The following is a 17955-nucleotide window of genomic DNA, read 5'->3' as shown; positions in this document are numbered from 1 at the left end:
CTCTCACATATCCATTTTCTGCACAGAGGTGAAGATGGGGTCTTGCCAAACTTGTCCCTTTCGTTCTCATTGACCCCAGAGAAATCAGATCAGCCACCATTAAATGCTGGTTCTTCTGCACCACCAGAGTAGTCGGGGGGACAGGGTGGGCTCTGGGGAGAAGGCAGCGCACAGGTGGTAAGTGGGGACTGTTGGAGAGCTGTTTCCTGAGCTTGGCTCCATGACTGAGCTGTGTTGGGAAACTCCTGCACCCGTGAGTAAAGTGTTTTTACATGATTAAACGTTGGGTAGCACTAGAGCACTGTGCAGTTTAAACATACCGTAACACCACTAGATTTGAATTCTTTCATTTACACAGCCTAACAATGTTTGTCATTTTATTGTATTGCTGCATGGAAGATGTAAGTGATGTGTTACCAGAAATATTCAATCTTATATGGTGAGACTTTTCAAGGCACCCAAAGAAGGATCCACAGACGAAATGTTGTGTTTCTCTTCTTCTCTTTTCAGCATGAAGTAAACCTGTACTTGTTCCTTTGCAGCCTACGTATGCTGACGCAGCTCCCTACTTGAACTACATCATCTGATATACATTTCCTGTTTAGCAGCAATCCTCCCGAAGCTGCGTGACCTAAGGTGGGTAAGGGGATGAGGTCATCTATCAATGTAGTGGGTCTTCATCCAGGTTCTCTGACCTGACCTCTGACAGTGTCTGGCCAGTGCTTTGACAATGTTGTCTGTCTGGGTCTCTCAGTCCTCCTCTGTCCTGTCTCTGACCGGTCACCAATTTAATGAAGTCCTGTGCCTGCTCGCAGTGTCTCTCAGCCAGGGTGCCTGCAACAAACTGTGCAGCCAGAAGAGGGAAACATGCAGACTTCACACAGAAAGACATCTCCAGGAGAGAATTGAACCCTATACCAGGGAGCAGCAAAGCAGCAGTGCTAACTGCCCCAAGAAAGGTGACACTCTTCACAAACTATAAACACGCTTTTAAAGGCCTGTTGGATTATAGCTCTCCAGCTGAAAGGTCTGCCATCTGTTTTTTATTGAAAAAAGGTACCAAGATTATGAAGCTGCGCATTGGCCCTTTCAAATCTAGGTTTTTTAATTGTGTAAAAAATGGTTTAATTGGAAGCAATCCAACTGGCATTATGAGTGGAAATATTTTGATAAATGACTAAGAATATAGCGTGCAACTTTATGAATGCAGCAGTTACCCCCCAATAAGACTGCATATAGCATCACGCTGAAAGAGTGCGATTTACTTTTTACTATATGAGAACATGATAAAATTTATAATGTTTTTAAACGTTTAAAGCCACCCAGTTTCATAAGGCATTATATTAACAGTGATTCCAATGTTTCTATTTTTTTTATTTAATAACTGTCCGCGTGTAGCTCAAATAAGATCAAATTCAAGTGGTGTTCACCGGCCAGGTGGCGCAGCGGGCAAAGTCAGTGTTGCAGCTATTGAAAACCAGGCTCTAAACCCTGTGGCTTAGAGTAGCCTAGAGCCCCCCCGGCACCTCTTCGCTCAGAGCGGGTTCGAATCCAACCCGGGTACGGTCCGATCACGCTCCACCGGCGAAGTGCGTTTTCCAGCAGCCGGGTCTGCACCGGGCCGGTATTTTTAGGGGGGTGGCCATTCTAGGTCACACCCCTAAGAATGGGGAACATTGCACGGGATTAAAGTACTAAAAGGGGTTTACAAAAAGGGGACGAATGACGTAATTGCAGATATTGGCGGCGTTTTACGTCACTGTCACCTGGCGTAAATTCCCCACGAGTGCGGCTCTCTCCCCCTTCCACGCGTGGGTCTGATTCAAGATGGCGGCGCCGGCAGTTTGCGAGGTAATGTTTCTCTTTTTAAACACTTTAAAATGTAATTTTTATTCCCCAAACTGTCTAGAATCCGTTTTTTTTTTGTTTTTGAGGTTTCATTCAGGTACGATACTTTTCAGAAAGGTGTCCTTTTATTGAATGAACAGTGCATTTCTGTGCTGTTTGAACGGGAGTGAAGTTTCTCTCGGCAAGGAGAGGAGTTGAAACCATTTTCTTAGCCAAACCTTGTTGAATACTAATGCATTTTTATTGGTGTTGTTTTGCAGAACTTCTGTGTCCCATCCAGTTGCTGCAACCGAGACCTGAAGGTGTTGGGACCAGTAAATAATAATTTTTTTTGGCATTGTTGGGCATTGTTCGGAATTATCGGCGTGGTGCGATTTTCAAATATAAAATGGTAAGAAAAGCAGCCATTTTGCTGCAGTTAGTCGTCAGGAAAATGGCAGTTTGTGTAGCTGGTGCACTGTTATTTATTTTATTATAGGTCAGTTCTGATTAGTGCTTACTGATGAATGTTTCTCATCAACAGGGGGTCTCCTTTGAAAGGCGCATGCTAGTGTCGTGTGTGGACACACATTCCAAGCTGCACATCTGCAGTGCCTGTCTTGCAGCGTGGTGTGGTCACTGTCTGGAGGGATTCGGTTCTCTCTCCCAGATCCCGGACAAGCACGTGCCTGTTCACTGGTCACTGAAATCTACGTGTTCAGCAGAGCTTTCGTCTGGTGAGTAGGGCCTTCGTGGCTTTGACTGTCTGGTTCTCATCCTGCACGTCAGCTGGGTTTACAAAAGCAGCAGGAGAACATGCACTGTCCTGCTGGCATGTTGTCACTTCAGGATGAGTCTGCATGAAGGCCAGGTAGTGAGGACCCAGGACATGGGCATGTAGCACCGTGCAGCCAGGGTGCCATCAAACACTACAAGAGGAGTTTGATAGCAGCTAGACTGTCACACTCGGGCCTCATGGTGTTTGTCTGTGATGTCTTGGTGGGTTAGAAAATGATGTTGAACAGAAATTACTGTAGAACAGTAGAAGACAGTGAACAATCTGGCCTCCACATACCAGTGACAGGAAGGCATTGTCTTGATGTGTAAGGCATATGGGTTAATTTGTGCTTTTCTTTCCTGATCTTCACTAGGCTTGTTATTCCACAGGACAGATCACCACGTCGTGAGCTGACCAGCGCTCTCCATGAACAGGTGAGTTAGGGCTCACATTATATTAAATCATGTATTCTGTGTCATTAGTCATTATTCATGATATTGATAGATAATTAATGAAAGCGTTTCCTTTGATGCTTAGTATAATAAACACTGAGCTAACAATTTGATCTTCATTCTTGAATGAGTGGCACTCCAGGTGTAAAGGGACTTCAGGCCAGCCACAGTAGTGCAAAGTGAAGTGCAGATGTGTTTAGGCCCCATCCATGTTATTACAGCTTCATCCAATTCAGGGTCGAGGTAGAGCTGGAGTCTGTATCTGCAAGAAATGGGCTCAAGGCAGGGTACACCCGTGACAGGACTCCAGTCCATCGCAGGGCACATTCACACTCACAGCCACATGTAGGGCATATTTCCCTAGAAGCCAGTTACCCTACCAGCATGCTTTTGGACTGTGGGAGGAACACGGAGGGAACCCAGTTGAGCACAGGGATAAGGTACAAACTCCATGCCGATAGCACCCCAGGTCCGGGTGTGCACAGGCAGTGATGATTAAATATCCTCAATATTGCACTTGGCTGTAGCCACCTGAATTGGTCTGGACTCATCTTGCCATGAACCAGTGACTTGTCTGTGCACCATTGTTTCTCTTCTTACCCGCCAAATGCATCACTTTGTGACACTGCTTCATGTCCATGTGAAATGATGTTGGTATTTTCAGAAGCAGCTCTTTAATGACACATTCTGGAGAAAAGCATCATATTTATTGGCTGTAATACAGAGCAACAGTCTCTGCATTACAGTCCATGAGAACAGTCTCCATGTGAAAACAGCTCTTGAAACGTTTTGTCTAAGACTTGCATTCTAAAGGGCATGTGTTGTCTTCTCCCTTAGACAAGGAGAGCCAGTACTTGGTGAACACGACTGCTGCAAGTCCAGTTATAGTTTTGCCATGACCTGCCTGTTGCTGAAGCCTCGCTTCAGCGGGATTCGCTCTGTTTCCACAGCCGGTAAGTGTTGTCATTGTGCTCTTTCTTGAAACCAGGCATACGTTTTGTGTTTTTGGTTTTAGAAATAGCAGGACCCCCAAAAGTTATATTGCTCTTAAGAAATAATTGAAGGTGAAGAAATGAACATTACTGCTATTACATAGAATTTTAAGGTGTATCTGTAGTGAGATGAGGTTGTGTTCTGCCATCCAGTCAGACCACAATATGCATTAATCATGGGAAATAATTGAAGAGAAACAGGCGCTTGAAGTGGTTTTGTAGCCACGTGTTTATTTCTTTTAGTGTAATGTTTTGAAGTTTTCACTTGTTTAAGAGGAAACGGTGTTTCCTTGGGTGAGGGCATGAGGACTCTTTCAGCTTGGGAACAAGCAGGTATGACATGGAGGTCGTTGGCTTCATTTTCCCTGTTTACTTTTGCCTCTCAAGGTGCAGAAAGTGTTGAGCAGCCCACCCCTGAAGCTTGATTCACCACGAAGAGAAGCAAAGTGTTTCCCAGGACCTTTTAAGCCAGGTAAGACATTAGTTTTTTGCTGTAAGTGTGTGGAATAATGTCGGTATAGTCTTCCTGGGCTGGAAGTTCTCGGTTTGGTTCTGTCGAAAAAGAAACCTGTAGCTCCTGTAGAATCCCAAAGCTCTTGCCAGGCTGATTCTTCAGTTTGTGTGGCGAAAGAGAGAGGCCTCTGTGACATCTGTCACCCCGCTGTATCGTTCACACGTGTCTGAGGGATTTCCGTGTTGAACCTGGTCAGATTAGCTGGATCTAAGAGATGCTTTCTTGATCCATAGGCGTGTCTCCAACAGCAACCCACGTAGTCTTTGTGAAACTAATTTTTCTTGTAGTAAATAAAGGGTCGCTGCAGGAATCCTACAGTACATTATTCAACTCGTACTTCAGAACATTCAGGCTCTCCGGTCATTTTACGTCGTCAGGGCTTTTTCACATCTTTCAACACCTTACAGTGGCTGTCAAAGGTATTCACCCCCCATCTGGGGCTTTTCTTCTGGCTGTCAGAATCTGCATGGCCATCCCCAGTACTGCTGTTGTATGCAAATAGGGAGTTTTTGTATAGAAGTGTGGTGCTGATTTTTTTTTTTCGCACTGAGGTTATTATTGTATTGGTTGTGCAGTTTAGACTCGTGATGGCTGGGAATTACCTGAACATTGAGGTGAGGTCGGTATTTGACCACCCAAAACTTAGAAAAAAAGCTGCCACATTGTTTTAACACAGGATGGTTCCCAACCTTCATGACGAAGTGCTCTTGGTTATGGTGGCACGTTTCTTGCCTAGTTTTTATGTGCGTTTACATTTGAGGACTACAGACTCATTTTAAGTATCTTAGGAAAAGAGCTTTGTGCTTGCCCAGAGTTTTACCTGTGATGTGAACTGTATTTTGTTGGAAATGCATATCCAATATGTGTCACGTAGTACTCTTCTAGCTTGCTCGAGTTTTTAACTGTGCTAGTAATGAATGGGGCTTTTTGAAAGTGTTGAGTTGCCTGGCGTAGCCATCTCCACTGGCAAAAAAGCCATTTGTTGACAAGTAAGCAAAATAATTTGACTAGCCAGTTTAAGATTTGTATTACTCTTCTCCCCTCCTTCTGTCAAATGTGTAGTCAACAGGCGTTTTTCACTTCAATGCCGTGTGTGAAAGCAGGAAAATGTCATTTTCTCGCACTTTGTCTTTATGAGGTGTCACTAATGTTAGTCTTTTTCCTGTCTCATTTTAGACGGTGCAGAAGACTCGAGGAGCCTTGTTGCCAGGGGAACACGCCCGAGTCTGTCTTTGCTGTTTTAATAAACAAAAGTGCTTGATTTCCTTAAGGTGTTGTGGATGCCTCTCTGCTTTGTGTTCCAGGTCTGCCTGCTGGGAGTTGGTGGGTGTGGGGCTTAGGCACGGCTCCTCCCCAAACAGGGAGATAGCCAAAATTTGAGCCCGTTTCAGGGGGACACAGGTGGAGGGCAGAGGGCGGGAGATGGGGAAGGGCTGGCTTCCCCCAGGAACGGGCCCAAATTTTGGCTATCTCCCTGTTTGGGGAGGAGCCAGCCCTTCCCCATCTCCCGCCCTCTGCCCTCCACCTGTGTCCCCCTGAAACGGGCCCAAATTTTGGCTATCTCCCTGTTTGGGGAGGAGCCAGCCCTTCCCCATCTCCCGCCCTCTGCCCTCCTAGCTACCCCCCACCTGTTTCCCCCTGAAACGGGCTCAAATTTTGGCTATCTCCCTGTTTGGGGAGGAGCTGTGCCTAACCCACCTCCTGCATATGCAAAAAAAGACCCACCTGACTTTCCTGCCCTGGTTCCTCCTCTGCACAAAGAGCAGCAAAGCCTGCAACCAATGAAGAGGCGACAAATGGAGCATACCACAGTTTATTGAGTACAGTGCAAAAGGAACACAACCATCTCTGGGACATGGGTGGATTGAGGTTCCGGCTGCAGAGCCAGACTTCAGCGGAGCCAGGGGGGGACAGTCCTAGACGAGAAACAATAACCATGTTAACAATTGCACAAAAAAAAATCACAATGATCACATATTACTGAAAATAATCCCATCAGCTGAAACAGAATGGCTTCTCCACAGCAGCAAATGGAAACTAGGTTGAGTGGCACCAGACACAGTTGGTTAAACAGTCTCATAAAACAAATGGTTTCAAGAGGAAGGGGTGCACAGCTCTACAATTGGTCTGAAGGCCCCAGCTTAAAAATGCTCACAAATGAAAATGAAATGAGAGTGCAAATTTTGATTTGGTGCCGTTCTGCTCTGGCAGCAGCTGGTTTTTACATTGGCAAGTTAAATAAAAATCTAGAACCTGAGGCATGCAACCAAGAAGCAATGGGGTTACTGCTGTGGCCGGTTATTCTACTGGTGACGCACAGAATAAAAGCAAAAGATAAAATAGATAAAACTGCAACAGTTACATTTCAAGAAGCTGATCTACAGTTAGTGGACAAAACTGGAAACACCTGGGCAAAAGGGCTCAGGCATGAAGCAGATTGGCATGCTTGAGGTCTTGTAGAAAAAGATATTTACAACTACCAAGGCTGCAAGAAGAAACTGCAGCACATTTGAAAGTGGGGTGATGGTTAGGGCATGTTCTGCAGCAGCTGCAGTAAGCCAGCTCAATTTGCTCTTGTTTCACAATCAATGGTACCTTAAGCATGGAACTCCGTGGGAAAGACCTCATCAACAAAGGATGGAAGCACATACTCCCAGGACTATGGTATCCATGCATCAATTGTAGGTGCAAGGCAAGCAGAGCATGTGTGGTCACCCAGTAGTTTGGTGAGCATCACACTGATGTTATCCATCTGTCATGACCTTCTCGGTCACCGCATTTAGGGCCAATCGATAAATTAAGGGATATTCTGGAACAACAACCCAGACAACGTTTTCCACATCCAGCGTGAGTTGATTTGACTTTCTCACGGAAAGGTGGCGCCACACCCCTCCTGCAGAATCGCACATGCTCGGGGACTCTCTGCCACATTGCGTACAGATCATATGGACTGCACATTTTGGACAAATGCCCTCTTAAGTGACAGAACATTGGGGTTTCCAATTTTTTTTATCCACTACCTATACATTCTATAATAAACACAGACAACACTTACCGGCTGTGGAAACAGAGTGAATCCCGCTGGAGTGAGGTTTAACCGAGAGGCAGGCTTGGAAAACTGGACTTGCAGCAGTCATGCTGGCCAAGTACTGGCTCTCTGGATCTTAGGAAGAAGAAAACAAATGTCATTTCAAATACACCCCTTAGACAAAAAGTTCCCAATGTTTACACTTCAAATTGCACAGTTGAGATTTACTGTTGCTCTCCATTAGAGTCAATGGATAAAATGCTTTCTCTTCATTTCTCCATACAAGCTACTTCTAAAAATACACACGTAACTTCATATTTACTGTCCACGAAGCGGTCTCATTAAGTGACAAATTTGGCAGGTGAGAAGAGAAACAGATTCTCAGCAAGATGAGTCCATACCAATTCAGTTGGCTACCACCAAGTGCCAGGATCCATATAGATTTCACAGAACTTGGATTCAGTCCCGGAACAGAGGTGCTGTCTGCATGGACCTTGTACGTTCTCTCCACGTTCACATGGGTTTCCTATGGGTGCTCCTATTTACTCACACAGTCTGAAAACATACTGGTTGATTGCCTGGACAAAGAGTTGAGCATGTATGCGTGTGTGTGCCCTTGATGGACTGGAGTTCGTTTCAGGGTAAACCCTGAGTTGCCAATATGTGCTACAGCTACAGCTCCACCTCGACCCTTAATTGGAAGAAGTGGTAAGAAAATGGGTGTCATTTAAAACACCCCCACAAATGAACTCATATGCGCTACATAATCAAGAGAACCCCTTTCTGTCATTAGTATGCAAGAGGCCTGACTGGCACAATATAAAGCACAATGTTTTCAAGAAAAGGGGTGCACAGCTCCCCCAATGGTCTGAAGGCCCCAAAGTAAAAATTAAAGGTGAAACAGGTTTTGTTTTGGTGCTGTTCTGCTCAGACACCAGGGTTTTTTTCATTAGCAAGTTAAATCAATAGTTTTAGTGGAGCACCTTTGCCCTGCTCAACCAAATCTAGAAACTGAACCATCCAGACCACATGGCAAAGCCCCACTCAACACACCGGAGGTGTGATGCAATGGGGTTACTGCCACAGCTAGATATACTACTGGTGACGCACACAATAAAATCGAAAGCTAAAATAGCTAAAAATGAAACAGCTTCATTTTAAGAAGCTAATCTACATGTAGCGGACAAAACGATGGAAACATCTGGGTAAATGAGGGACACCTAGAATATTGTAAGCAAAGGCTTCCATACAACAATGGCTCACGCATTAAACAAATAAGCATGCTCAAGATCACCAGAGAGGCCTGGTTGCCTACATTTATGGCTACCATGGCTGCAAGAAGACATTGCAATGACTTCCGGAGATTGTAGTGACTTTGAAAGCGAGATGATTGTCGGGGCATGTTCAACAGGAGCTTCAATGACTAAGACAGTTCAACTTGCTGATGTTTCACAAGCGAACCCAGAGCATGTGTGGTCGGGTCACCCAATAGTTTGCTGTAGACCACACAGTTTGTTCAAATGCCATCTTAAGTGACAGAACATTGGTATTTCCGTTTTGGGGTCCATTACCCATACATCTTACATCAAACCAAGAGCACAATGACAACACTTACCGGCTGTGGAAACAGAGTGAATCCCGCTGGAGTGAGGCTTCAGCAACAGGCAGGTTGTAGCAAAACTGGACTTGCAGCAGTTGTGTTCATCAAGTACCGTCTCTCTTTGTCTAAGGGAGAAGACAACACATGCCCTTTAGAATGCAAGTCTTACACAAAATGTTTCAAGAGCTCTTTTCCCCAGTTCACATGTACTGTTGCTCTGCATTACAGTCAAAGAACACAAAGCTTTTTCTCAGTTTTCCCTAAAGAATGCTTCAATAAAGAGCTACTACTAAAAATGACAACACGACTTTACATGCACATGTATGGAGCAGTATCACAAAGTGATGAGTCTGGCAGGTGAGAAGAGAAACAATGGTGCACGGGCAAGTCACTGATTCACAGCAAGATTATTCCATATCAGTTCAGTTGGCTACAATCAAGTGCTGCAATATACAGGATTTAATCACATCTGCCTAAACACAGGCCTGCACAGCAGCACAGTGATTAATACTACTGCCTCACCTGGGGCACTGGACTCAGTCCCAGATCTCAGGTGCTACCTGCATGGAGCTTGTGTTTTCTCCCCATGTTCTTGTGGGTTTCCTCCAGATGCTCTGGTTTCCTCCCACAGTCCAAAGACATAATGGTAGGTTAACTGGCTTCCAGTACACTGGCCCAAGGTGCGAGTGTGAATGTGCCCGGTGGAGGACTGGAGTCCTGTCCAGGGTGTACCCTGCCTTGAGCCCATTTCTTGCCGATACAGGCTCCAGCTCCCCTGCGATCCTGAATTGGAAGAACGGGTAAGAAAATGGATGGGGCCTCAACACACCTGTACCTCACTTTCCACTACTATGACTTGGCTTCACGTTCCTTTACACCTGGAGTGCTACTCACTCAAGAATGAAGTTCAAAATGTTCACATTAGTATTTGTTATACTCAGCATCAAAATAAACACCATTCATGGAGGTTTTTATGTAATGTACACAAACTTTAGATGTTGCACGAATGTCAAGGTCTAATAACATGATCATTAATGTCGGGAATGACTGGTACATAAGCCCTCACTTACCTCTTCATCCAAAGTGCTGATCAGGTCATGAGGTGGTGATCCGTCGTGTTGCATATTAAGCCTGGTGAAGATCAAGAAAGAAAAACACAAGTGAACCCAAATGCCCTAGATATGAAGACAATCCCTTTGTGTCATTAGTACGTTGGAGGTCTGATTGTCATAACACTATTTTCTATTGACTTGTGGACTTCAGTAATTTCTGTTAAAAAACTTACCAGTACTGCCCGATAACAAAGGATACTTACACATCTTTTTCCCTCCATCACTATTTTTATTGCAAAATCACATGCTCAAACATTTTAAAAAATGATAAAGCAATACCTGTTCACCACTGAAGTGACTCGGTCACATTTACGGGATAAAAAGCCTACTCTGTTTACGGATCAAAAGTCAGGCAGTGAACCTGGAAGAAAGGTACACAAATTAAGACTAAAAAGCATTCTGAGCAAGGTAAAGATAAAAGTGATTAAAAATGCATACATATGGAAAAGGGTACAAAAATATCCAAGAGTTTGGATATCCCAGGGATATCCTGGGCCCTCACTACCTGGCCTTCATGCAGACTCGTCCTGAAGTGACAACATGCCAGCAGGACAGTGCGTGTTCTCCTGCTGCTCTTGTAAACCCAGCTGACGTGCAGGATGAGAACCAGACAGTCAAAGCCACGAAGGCCCTACTCACCAGACGAAAGCTCAACTGAACACGTAGATTTCAGTGACCAGTGAACAGGCACGTGCTTGTCCGGGATCTGGGAGAGAGAACCGAATCCCTCCAGACAGTGACCACGGCACGCTGTAAGACAGGCACTGCAGACGTGCAGCTTGGAATGTGTGTCCACACACGACACTAGCATGTGGCTTTCAAAGGAGACCCCCTGTTGATGAGAAACATTCATCACCAAAATGAAATGACTTATGTCTAGTCTGCCCAGTCCACCTGCTACACTGATTGCCATTTTCCAGATAACTACCCGCAGCAAAGTGACAGTTATGCAGTGTTTCTTTTGATGCTCAGTACTATTTACAACTCTAAAGGATTTTTGTGCAATGTGTAAATATAGTCGGATTTGTCCTTATATGTAGTGCTAGCACAGACCAGTTGGGATTTATCGAAAGCCAAAACTTACCCCGTCTATAGATCCAATGGAAAACACCACACCTCTATCTATACTGGATTCGGAACAGAAAAAGAGAAGAATAGTTCAAAGTTCAAAAAATGACTGGTTTCAACAGCTTCACGTCTCGGTTCCTGCCACTGGATAGGAAACAGAAGTTCTGCAAAATAACACTAATAAAAAAAGACTAATGTATTCAACAAAGTTCAGCTACAGAACATGGTTTCAACTCCTTCCCAACTAAAAAACATTACAACAATTTAACACTTTTATTCCTCAACCGTTAGTTAACCACGTGAAGTATATATAATGGAGTTCAAGGATATTTTCTTACCGTTTTATTTCATTTTACTTAAAACCCCACCATCACCAAACACACGCCGGCAATTCCGAACAATGTCCAACAATGACAAAGAAATAATCATTTACTGGTCCCAACACCTTCAGGTCTCGGTTGCAGCAACTGGATGGGAGACAGAAGTTCTGCAAAACAACACCAATAAAAATGCATTAGTATTCAACAAGGTTTGGCTAAGAAAATGGTTTCAACTCCTCTCCTTGCCGAGAGAAACTTCACTCCCATTCAAACAGCACAGAAATGCACTGTTCATTCAATAAAAGGACATCTTTCTGAAAAGTATCGTACCTGAATGAAACCTCAAAAACAAAAAAAATGGATTCTAGACAGTTTGGGGAATAAAAATTACATTTTAAAGTGTTTAAAAAGAGAAACATTACCTCGCAAACTGCCGGCGCCGCCATCTTGAATCAGACCCACTCGTGGAAGGGGGAGAGAGCCGCACTCGTGGGGAATTTACGCCAGGTGACAGTGACGTAAAACGCCGCCAATATCTGCAATTACGTCATTCGTCCCCTTTTTGTAAACCCCTTTTAGTACTTTAATCCCGTGCAATGTTCCCCATTCTTAGGGGTGTGACCTAGAATGGCCACCCCCCTAAAAATACCGGCCCGGTGCAGACCCGGCTGCTGGAAAACGCACTTCGCCGGTGGAGCGTGATCGGACCGTACCCGGGTTGGATTCGAACCCGCTCTGAGCGAAGAGGTGCCGGGGGGGCTCTAGGCTACTCTAAACCACAGGGCTTAGAGCCTGGTTTTCAATAGCTGCAACACTGACTTTGCCCGCTACGCCACCTGGCCGGTGAACACGCACTGAATTTTATCTTATTTGAACTACACGCGGACATTTGTTAAATAAAAAATAGAAACATTGGGATTAATGTTAATCTAATGCCTTATGAAACTGGGTGGCTTTAAGCGGACCCCAGAGCAAGAAAAAATGTTGTAATTCTGAGTAAAAGTTTCATCATGTTCTCATATAGTAAAAAGAAAATCGCACTCTTTCAGCGTGATGCTATATGCAGTCTTATTCGGGGGTAACTGCTGCATTCATAAAGTTGCACGCTAGGTTGTTAGTCTTGTATCAAAATATTTCCACTCATAATGCCAGTTGGATTTACAGTATTAAAAAGCCTAGATTTGAAAGGGCAAATTCACAGCTTCATAATTTTGGTGCCTTTTTCAATAAAAAACATGTTTCAAGTGGAGAGCCATAATCCAGCAAGCCTTTAAAATCGTGTTTATACTTTGTGAAGACTGTCACCTTTCTTGGGGCAGTTAGCACTGCTGCTTTGCTGCTCCCTGTTATAGGGTTCAATTCTCTCCTGGAGATGTCTTTCTGTGTGAAGTCTGCATGTTTCCCTCTTCTGGCTGCACTGGAGTCAGGTGAGTTTGTTGCAGGCACCCTGGCTGAGAGACACTGCGAGCAGGCACAGGACTTCATTAAATTGGTGACCGGTCAGAGACAGGACACAGGAGGAGGACTGAGAGACCCAGACAGACAACATTGTCAAAGCACTGGCCAGACACTGTCAGAGGTCAGGTCAGAGAACCTGGATGAAGACCCACTACATTGATAGATGACCTCATCCCCTTACCCACCTTAGGTCATGCAGCTTCGGGAGGATTGCTGCTAAACAGGAAATGTATATCAGATGATGTAGTTCAAGTAGGGAGCTGCGTCAGCATACGTAGGCTGCAAAGGAACAAGTACAGGTTTACTTCATGCTGAAAAGAGAAGAAGAGAAACACAACATTTCGTCTGTGGAGCCTTCTTTGGGTGCCTTGAAAAGTCTCACCATATAAGATTGAATATTTCTGGTAACACATCACTTACATCTTCCGTGCAGCAATACAATAAAATGACAAACATTGTTAGGCTGTGTAAATGAAAGAATTCAAATCTAGTGGTGTTACGGTATGTTTAAACTGCACAGTGCTCTAGTGCTACCCAACGTTTAATCATGTAAAAACACTTTACTCACGGGTGCAGGAGTTTCCCAACACAGCTCAGTCATGGAGCCAAGCTCAGGAAACAGCTCTCCAACAGTCCCCACTTACCACCTGCGCGCTGCCTTCTCCCCAGCAGAGCCCACCCGGTCCCCCCCGACTATCCAGGAGGCCCAGAGGACAGGTCGTCCGGCTCTTACCCGGCGGCGGCCTGCTCCCCAATCAGCTCAGAGGCCCCCAGACGCCGTCCTCAGCCCCCAGTGCTTTTACAAACAGCAGCAGGACAGGAACAGTGTTTCTTTTTTAAATAATAATAAACTTTATATTATATATTGCCTTTACAGGTGGCTTATCAAAGTACTTTAGAGAATGAAAGTGTTTGCAACTCAAGAGAGAGTGAGAGTTACAGAAGCTGAGAGACACTCTCTCAGAAAAATAGTTCAGCTAGAGGCTACAGGATGGCTTTTCTTTATTTAAAGAAATGTCTAGTAACATCATAATCTTTCAGGTAACTCCTGCACTTACAGTTCTAATAGTGAACCATTGTTTCTTATAGGAGTCGCCACTGACAAATACAGCCAGTATGTTCTCCAGTTTCATATGACACACCTTTTTTCTTAATCCATGAAGTATTTGGATATTTTAAATTAAATTTAAACAAATGTTAACATTACATTTATTTTTGAAACGTGCCAATCTCTTATTCTTTTATTAATGATGGAATGAAGGTGGAAGTTGAAGCTACAGACAACATTGACACATCTACTTTTAATCCTAATTTCAAACTCTCTGCATTCCTTATAAAGAACAAGGGGTTATTTCTGGAAATTAAAATCATTCAGCCTCTGCTGAGGGACCCATCACAACACACATGTTTTCTTTTCCCCTCTTTCTGTCATTGGTAACATCCTGTTGTGGTCTTCTCCTTCTCCTCCTGGGCAGGACTTGCACCCCTGCACTGCGCAGTTCTTGCTCTGAAGGTGACAATGAAAGAGCCCCAGCACTGCGAGACGCCCAGTGAGGTGTGCTTTCAGACTCTCGCAAGGAGCAGCTGAACGATATTTGTTGCAAATGGGAGGAAACCTCTGAGCCCCAGTATGTACCAAGACCAGGGTCATCGACTCTGATCTTTTTGTCTTCTTGATTGTTTTGGGTATCTCTGTCTGCTCTCCTTACCTGTTCTGAATGAAATATTTTAAGACAAAGTCATCAAAGCGTGTCCTTATGAACTATGGTAGGGGAGTGTCACTGCAAAAAATCTACAGAACCTATTAAAAGGTTTTCAAACCTTGTACAAGTTGTACTTACAGTTCTTTTTCCAGTCTGCATTTTTATTGCAAACTCACATTCTTCACAATAAAATGAGTTATTGGTCAGCAGACAGTTTAAAGAAAGTCAAAACCCAAAATAAGGTGTTCTCTACCCCTGTGCTCTGGCAGCTCTGAGTTCACACAGGTGAAAGAAATTGTCCTAACTAGGCTAATCCCTTTCCATTGCCCCCTTTATGTTCACCATTGAAGTGACTCTGTCACCTTTACTGGATAAAACCCAGAGTCTATTTAGAGATCATTGGTCAAGCAGCAAATTCTAAGGGAGCTAGAGATAAAGTGATTAAAAGTGCATAGCTTAGGAAAAGGGTACACAAATATCAAAGTGCTTGGATATCCGAGTGAGCACTGCTGGCTCTGTAATCAAGAAATAGAAGTTACTGTACATAACACCACCCAGACCAAGATAGCTGTTTTTGGCCAAAAAATCAAAGCATCCGCAGCACATACAGTACATATGGGTCTACATACGTAAGTTATGCATCATTTTGTGATTCTACAAAGGTTTTTTAATATAGCACTGTAAATTGCCTGTATGTCCACGAAAGTATGTATTTCCAAATCAGTATTTTTTTTTCCTTGACGGCACCACCATGGTTTTATTTTTAAAGTAGCTTTTGTGAAGCAATATTGAATTTCTAAGTAAAAATGTGACAACAAAAATGAGAAAAGATCACACCAGAATCTGGTACACGTTGTATCCTGTACTGTATGTGAAGTGTCGCTGCGGTACTTCACTTCCTGGTTGTTCGCTGTGCGTCAATTAAAGAAACCTACAGTATACACGAGTCCTAACATGAGACGTTATCAGAAACATTTTACAGACTACATTGTTTCAAGGGGAACAGGAATAACAAGACCAACATCATACAAATATGCAGCCCCTGCCTCCTAAAAGTGTTGTAAATTAGACCTGCTCTTGAGGAATATTCGAAGGTAAAGGAGATTTTGTACGTTTTTATACAGTTTAATTTTTCACACAGCGGCGTCACACACGTGGTGTTATTACAGTATTTGAAATCTAAACGTTGCTGGTGGAAGTTGAATGATGAACTTGAATAGCATACTGTATATTGGTTGAGGCCAACAAAGTTTCGTTTCCTCTTGACGTTTAAGTTTCGTTTCTTGAGCTTTTCTGCACGTTATTCTTGCAGCTGGGCGCTGCAATTTAAATTTAACGGTTATACTCTGAAGTAAAAACCGCGGTAAATTTAGCTTTAAGTTTTGGCTTGAAACGATTTTGTTACACCTGTATCGTTTTCATTCAACCTCCAAGAGTTACGAGAACACTTGCTGTGTGTATAAAGTACATTGTGAATGTTTTCACAGCCTTCACTTTGTCGTTTTTACGCCATTTATTTTCGCCACGCACGAATATTCTTATGTCCATATCTTCGGAAGGGAAACACAGAAAGCCTTCAAACCAAATGCATTATGAAGACCAAGACTTGTGAACATTTTCATAACCCCTACATAAACGTATCAGTGAGCTAATATTTTTTTTCTGACACTCGGGGATACTCGGGTTTTGATTGATGCGCAATTACGCACCATCTGGAACACGGGGGGACCGCTGTATGGGGAAATATTGCTCAGTAGTTTAATACGAAAAACCCGTATATCACCACAGGAAGCAGAACTGCGCAGTCTCCTATTACCCCGACTGTAAACATGGGAATAAAGCTTTGTTTTTATTTCTGAAACCCTTTCTTTATTTCCTGTTTTCATTCAGCAGGAAATTTCCTATTCTTTAAAAACAGCACCCATGATGTTCAAATCGTGATGTCCATTATTTTTTTACACAGAAGACTGACAACGCTCTGCGTTGTGAATCTCTTTTCCCCTTGCTTTTATTTAATGTGACACTATGCAATGGGATGGGGGGATGCTGTTCATGGGCTGTCTGGTGTTTAAAACACTTGCTTGCAGCATTGTGAATGTTATGCTTAAAAGGCTATTTGGGCAAGAGGAAGACCTCCCTATTCCAGTGTATTACCTCTAGTGTTATCTTAAAAAAATCATAAAAAAAGAAAGAAAAGTTTCACAACTCAAAGCATGGTTATATAAGGTGAGGGGGCTGTCTGGTTTGTGAAACACTTGGTTGCAGCATTGTGAATGTTATGCTTAAAAAGCTATTGAGTCATTAAAAAGACCCCCCTATTCCAGTGTGTTACCTGTAGTGTTATCTTAAAAAAATCATAAAAAAATAAAAAAAGTTTCACCACCCAAAGGAACGTTGTGTTATGTGAGAGGGGCTGTCTGGTGAATGTTGTAGCATTGTGAGTGTTTTTCTTACAAAGCTATTGAGTCATTAAGAAGGCCACTTCTATTCCAGTGTATTACCTGTAGTGTTATCTTAAAAAAATCATATAAAAAATAAAGAAAAGTTTCACAACCCAAAGCAAGGTTGTATTACAGTATGTGAGAGGGGCTTTCTGGTGTGTAAAACACTTGGTTGCAGCATTGTGAATGTTATGCTTAAAAAGCTATTGAGTCATTAAGATGGCCCATTCTATTCCAGTGTATTACCTGTAGTGTTATCTTAAAAAAATCATATTAAAAAAAAGAAAGGTTTCATAGCCCAAAACAAGGTTGTATTATGTGAGAGGGGCTGTCTGGTGTGTAAAACACTTGGTTGCAGCATTGTGAATGTTATGCTTAAAAAGCTATTTAGGCAAGAGGAAGACCTCCCTATTCCAGTGTATTACAGTACCTGTAGTGTTATCTTCAAAACACAATATATAAAAAAAGAAAAGTTTCACCACCCAAAGCAAGGTTGTATTATGTGAGAGGGGCTGTCTGGTTTGTGAAACACTTAGTTACAGCATTGTGAATGTTATGCTTAAAAAGCTATTTAGGCAAGAGGAAGACCCTCCTATTCCTGTAGTGTTATCTTAAAAGAATCATAAAACAATTAAGAAAAGTTTCACCACCCAAAGCAAGGT

At 43.3% G+C, this 17955-nt stretch overlaps 1 protein-coding gene and 1 long non-coding RNA gene across 4 annotated transcripts in view; one reads left to right on the top strand and one right to left on the bottom strand.

The window, feature by feature from the left end:
* The first annotated feature begins 491 nt into the window (after nt 1-491).
* LOC107075673 (uncharacterized) lies at nt 492-5833 on the top strand. 3 transcript variants are annotated; one of them, XR_011183089.1, is made up of 7 exons: nt 492-636; nt 2109-2239; nt 2372-2564; nt 2979-3039; nt 3895-4010; nt 4437-4521; nt 5740-5833. It is a non-coding gene; the product is annotated as an uncharacterized lncRNA (long non-coding RNA). The 3 variants fall into 3 exon arrangements; XR_011183090.1 differs by lacking the exon at nt 492-636 and adding an exon at nt 652-959; XR_011183088.1 differs by lacking the exon at nt 492-636 and adding an exon at nt 1455-1851.
* Nucleotides 5834-5950: 117 nt separating this feature from the next.
* LOC107075678 (uncharacterized) overlaps nt 5951-17955 on the bottom strand; it is a 686550-nt gene continuing 674545 nt past the window's right edge. The window contains exons 11-16 of the mRNA XM_069183079.1: nt 10262-10322; nt 9752-9974; nt 9207-9316; nt 7619-7726; nt 6289-6479; nt 5951-6088 (exon numbers count right to left, since the gene is read on the bottom strand). Of these exons, the coding sequence (XP_069039180.1) occupies nt 5951-6088; nt 6289-6479; nt 7619-7726; nt 9207-9316; nt 9752-9939 (735 nt within the window). The 5' untranslated portion in view covers nt 9940-9974; nt 10262-10322. The remainder of the gene's footprint in view (nt 6089-6288; nt 6480-7618; nt 7727-9206; nt 9317-9751; nt 9975-10261; nt 10323-17955) is intronic.

This window comes from Lepisosteus oculatus, chromosome 23 (assembly GCF_040954835.1).
Source record: "Lepisosteus oculatus isolate fLepOcu1 chromosome 23, fLepOcu1.hap2, whole genome shotgun sequence".
NCBI lineage: Eukaryota > Metazoa > Chordata > Actinopteri > Semionotiformes > Lepisosteidae > Lepisosteus > Lepisosteus oculatus.
The sequence above is the reverse complement of the archived record's forward strand: the minus strand, read 5'-3'. Positions and strand labels throughout refer to the sequence as shown.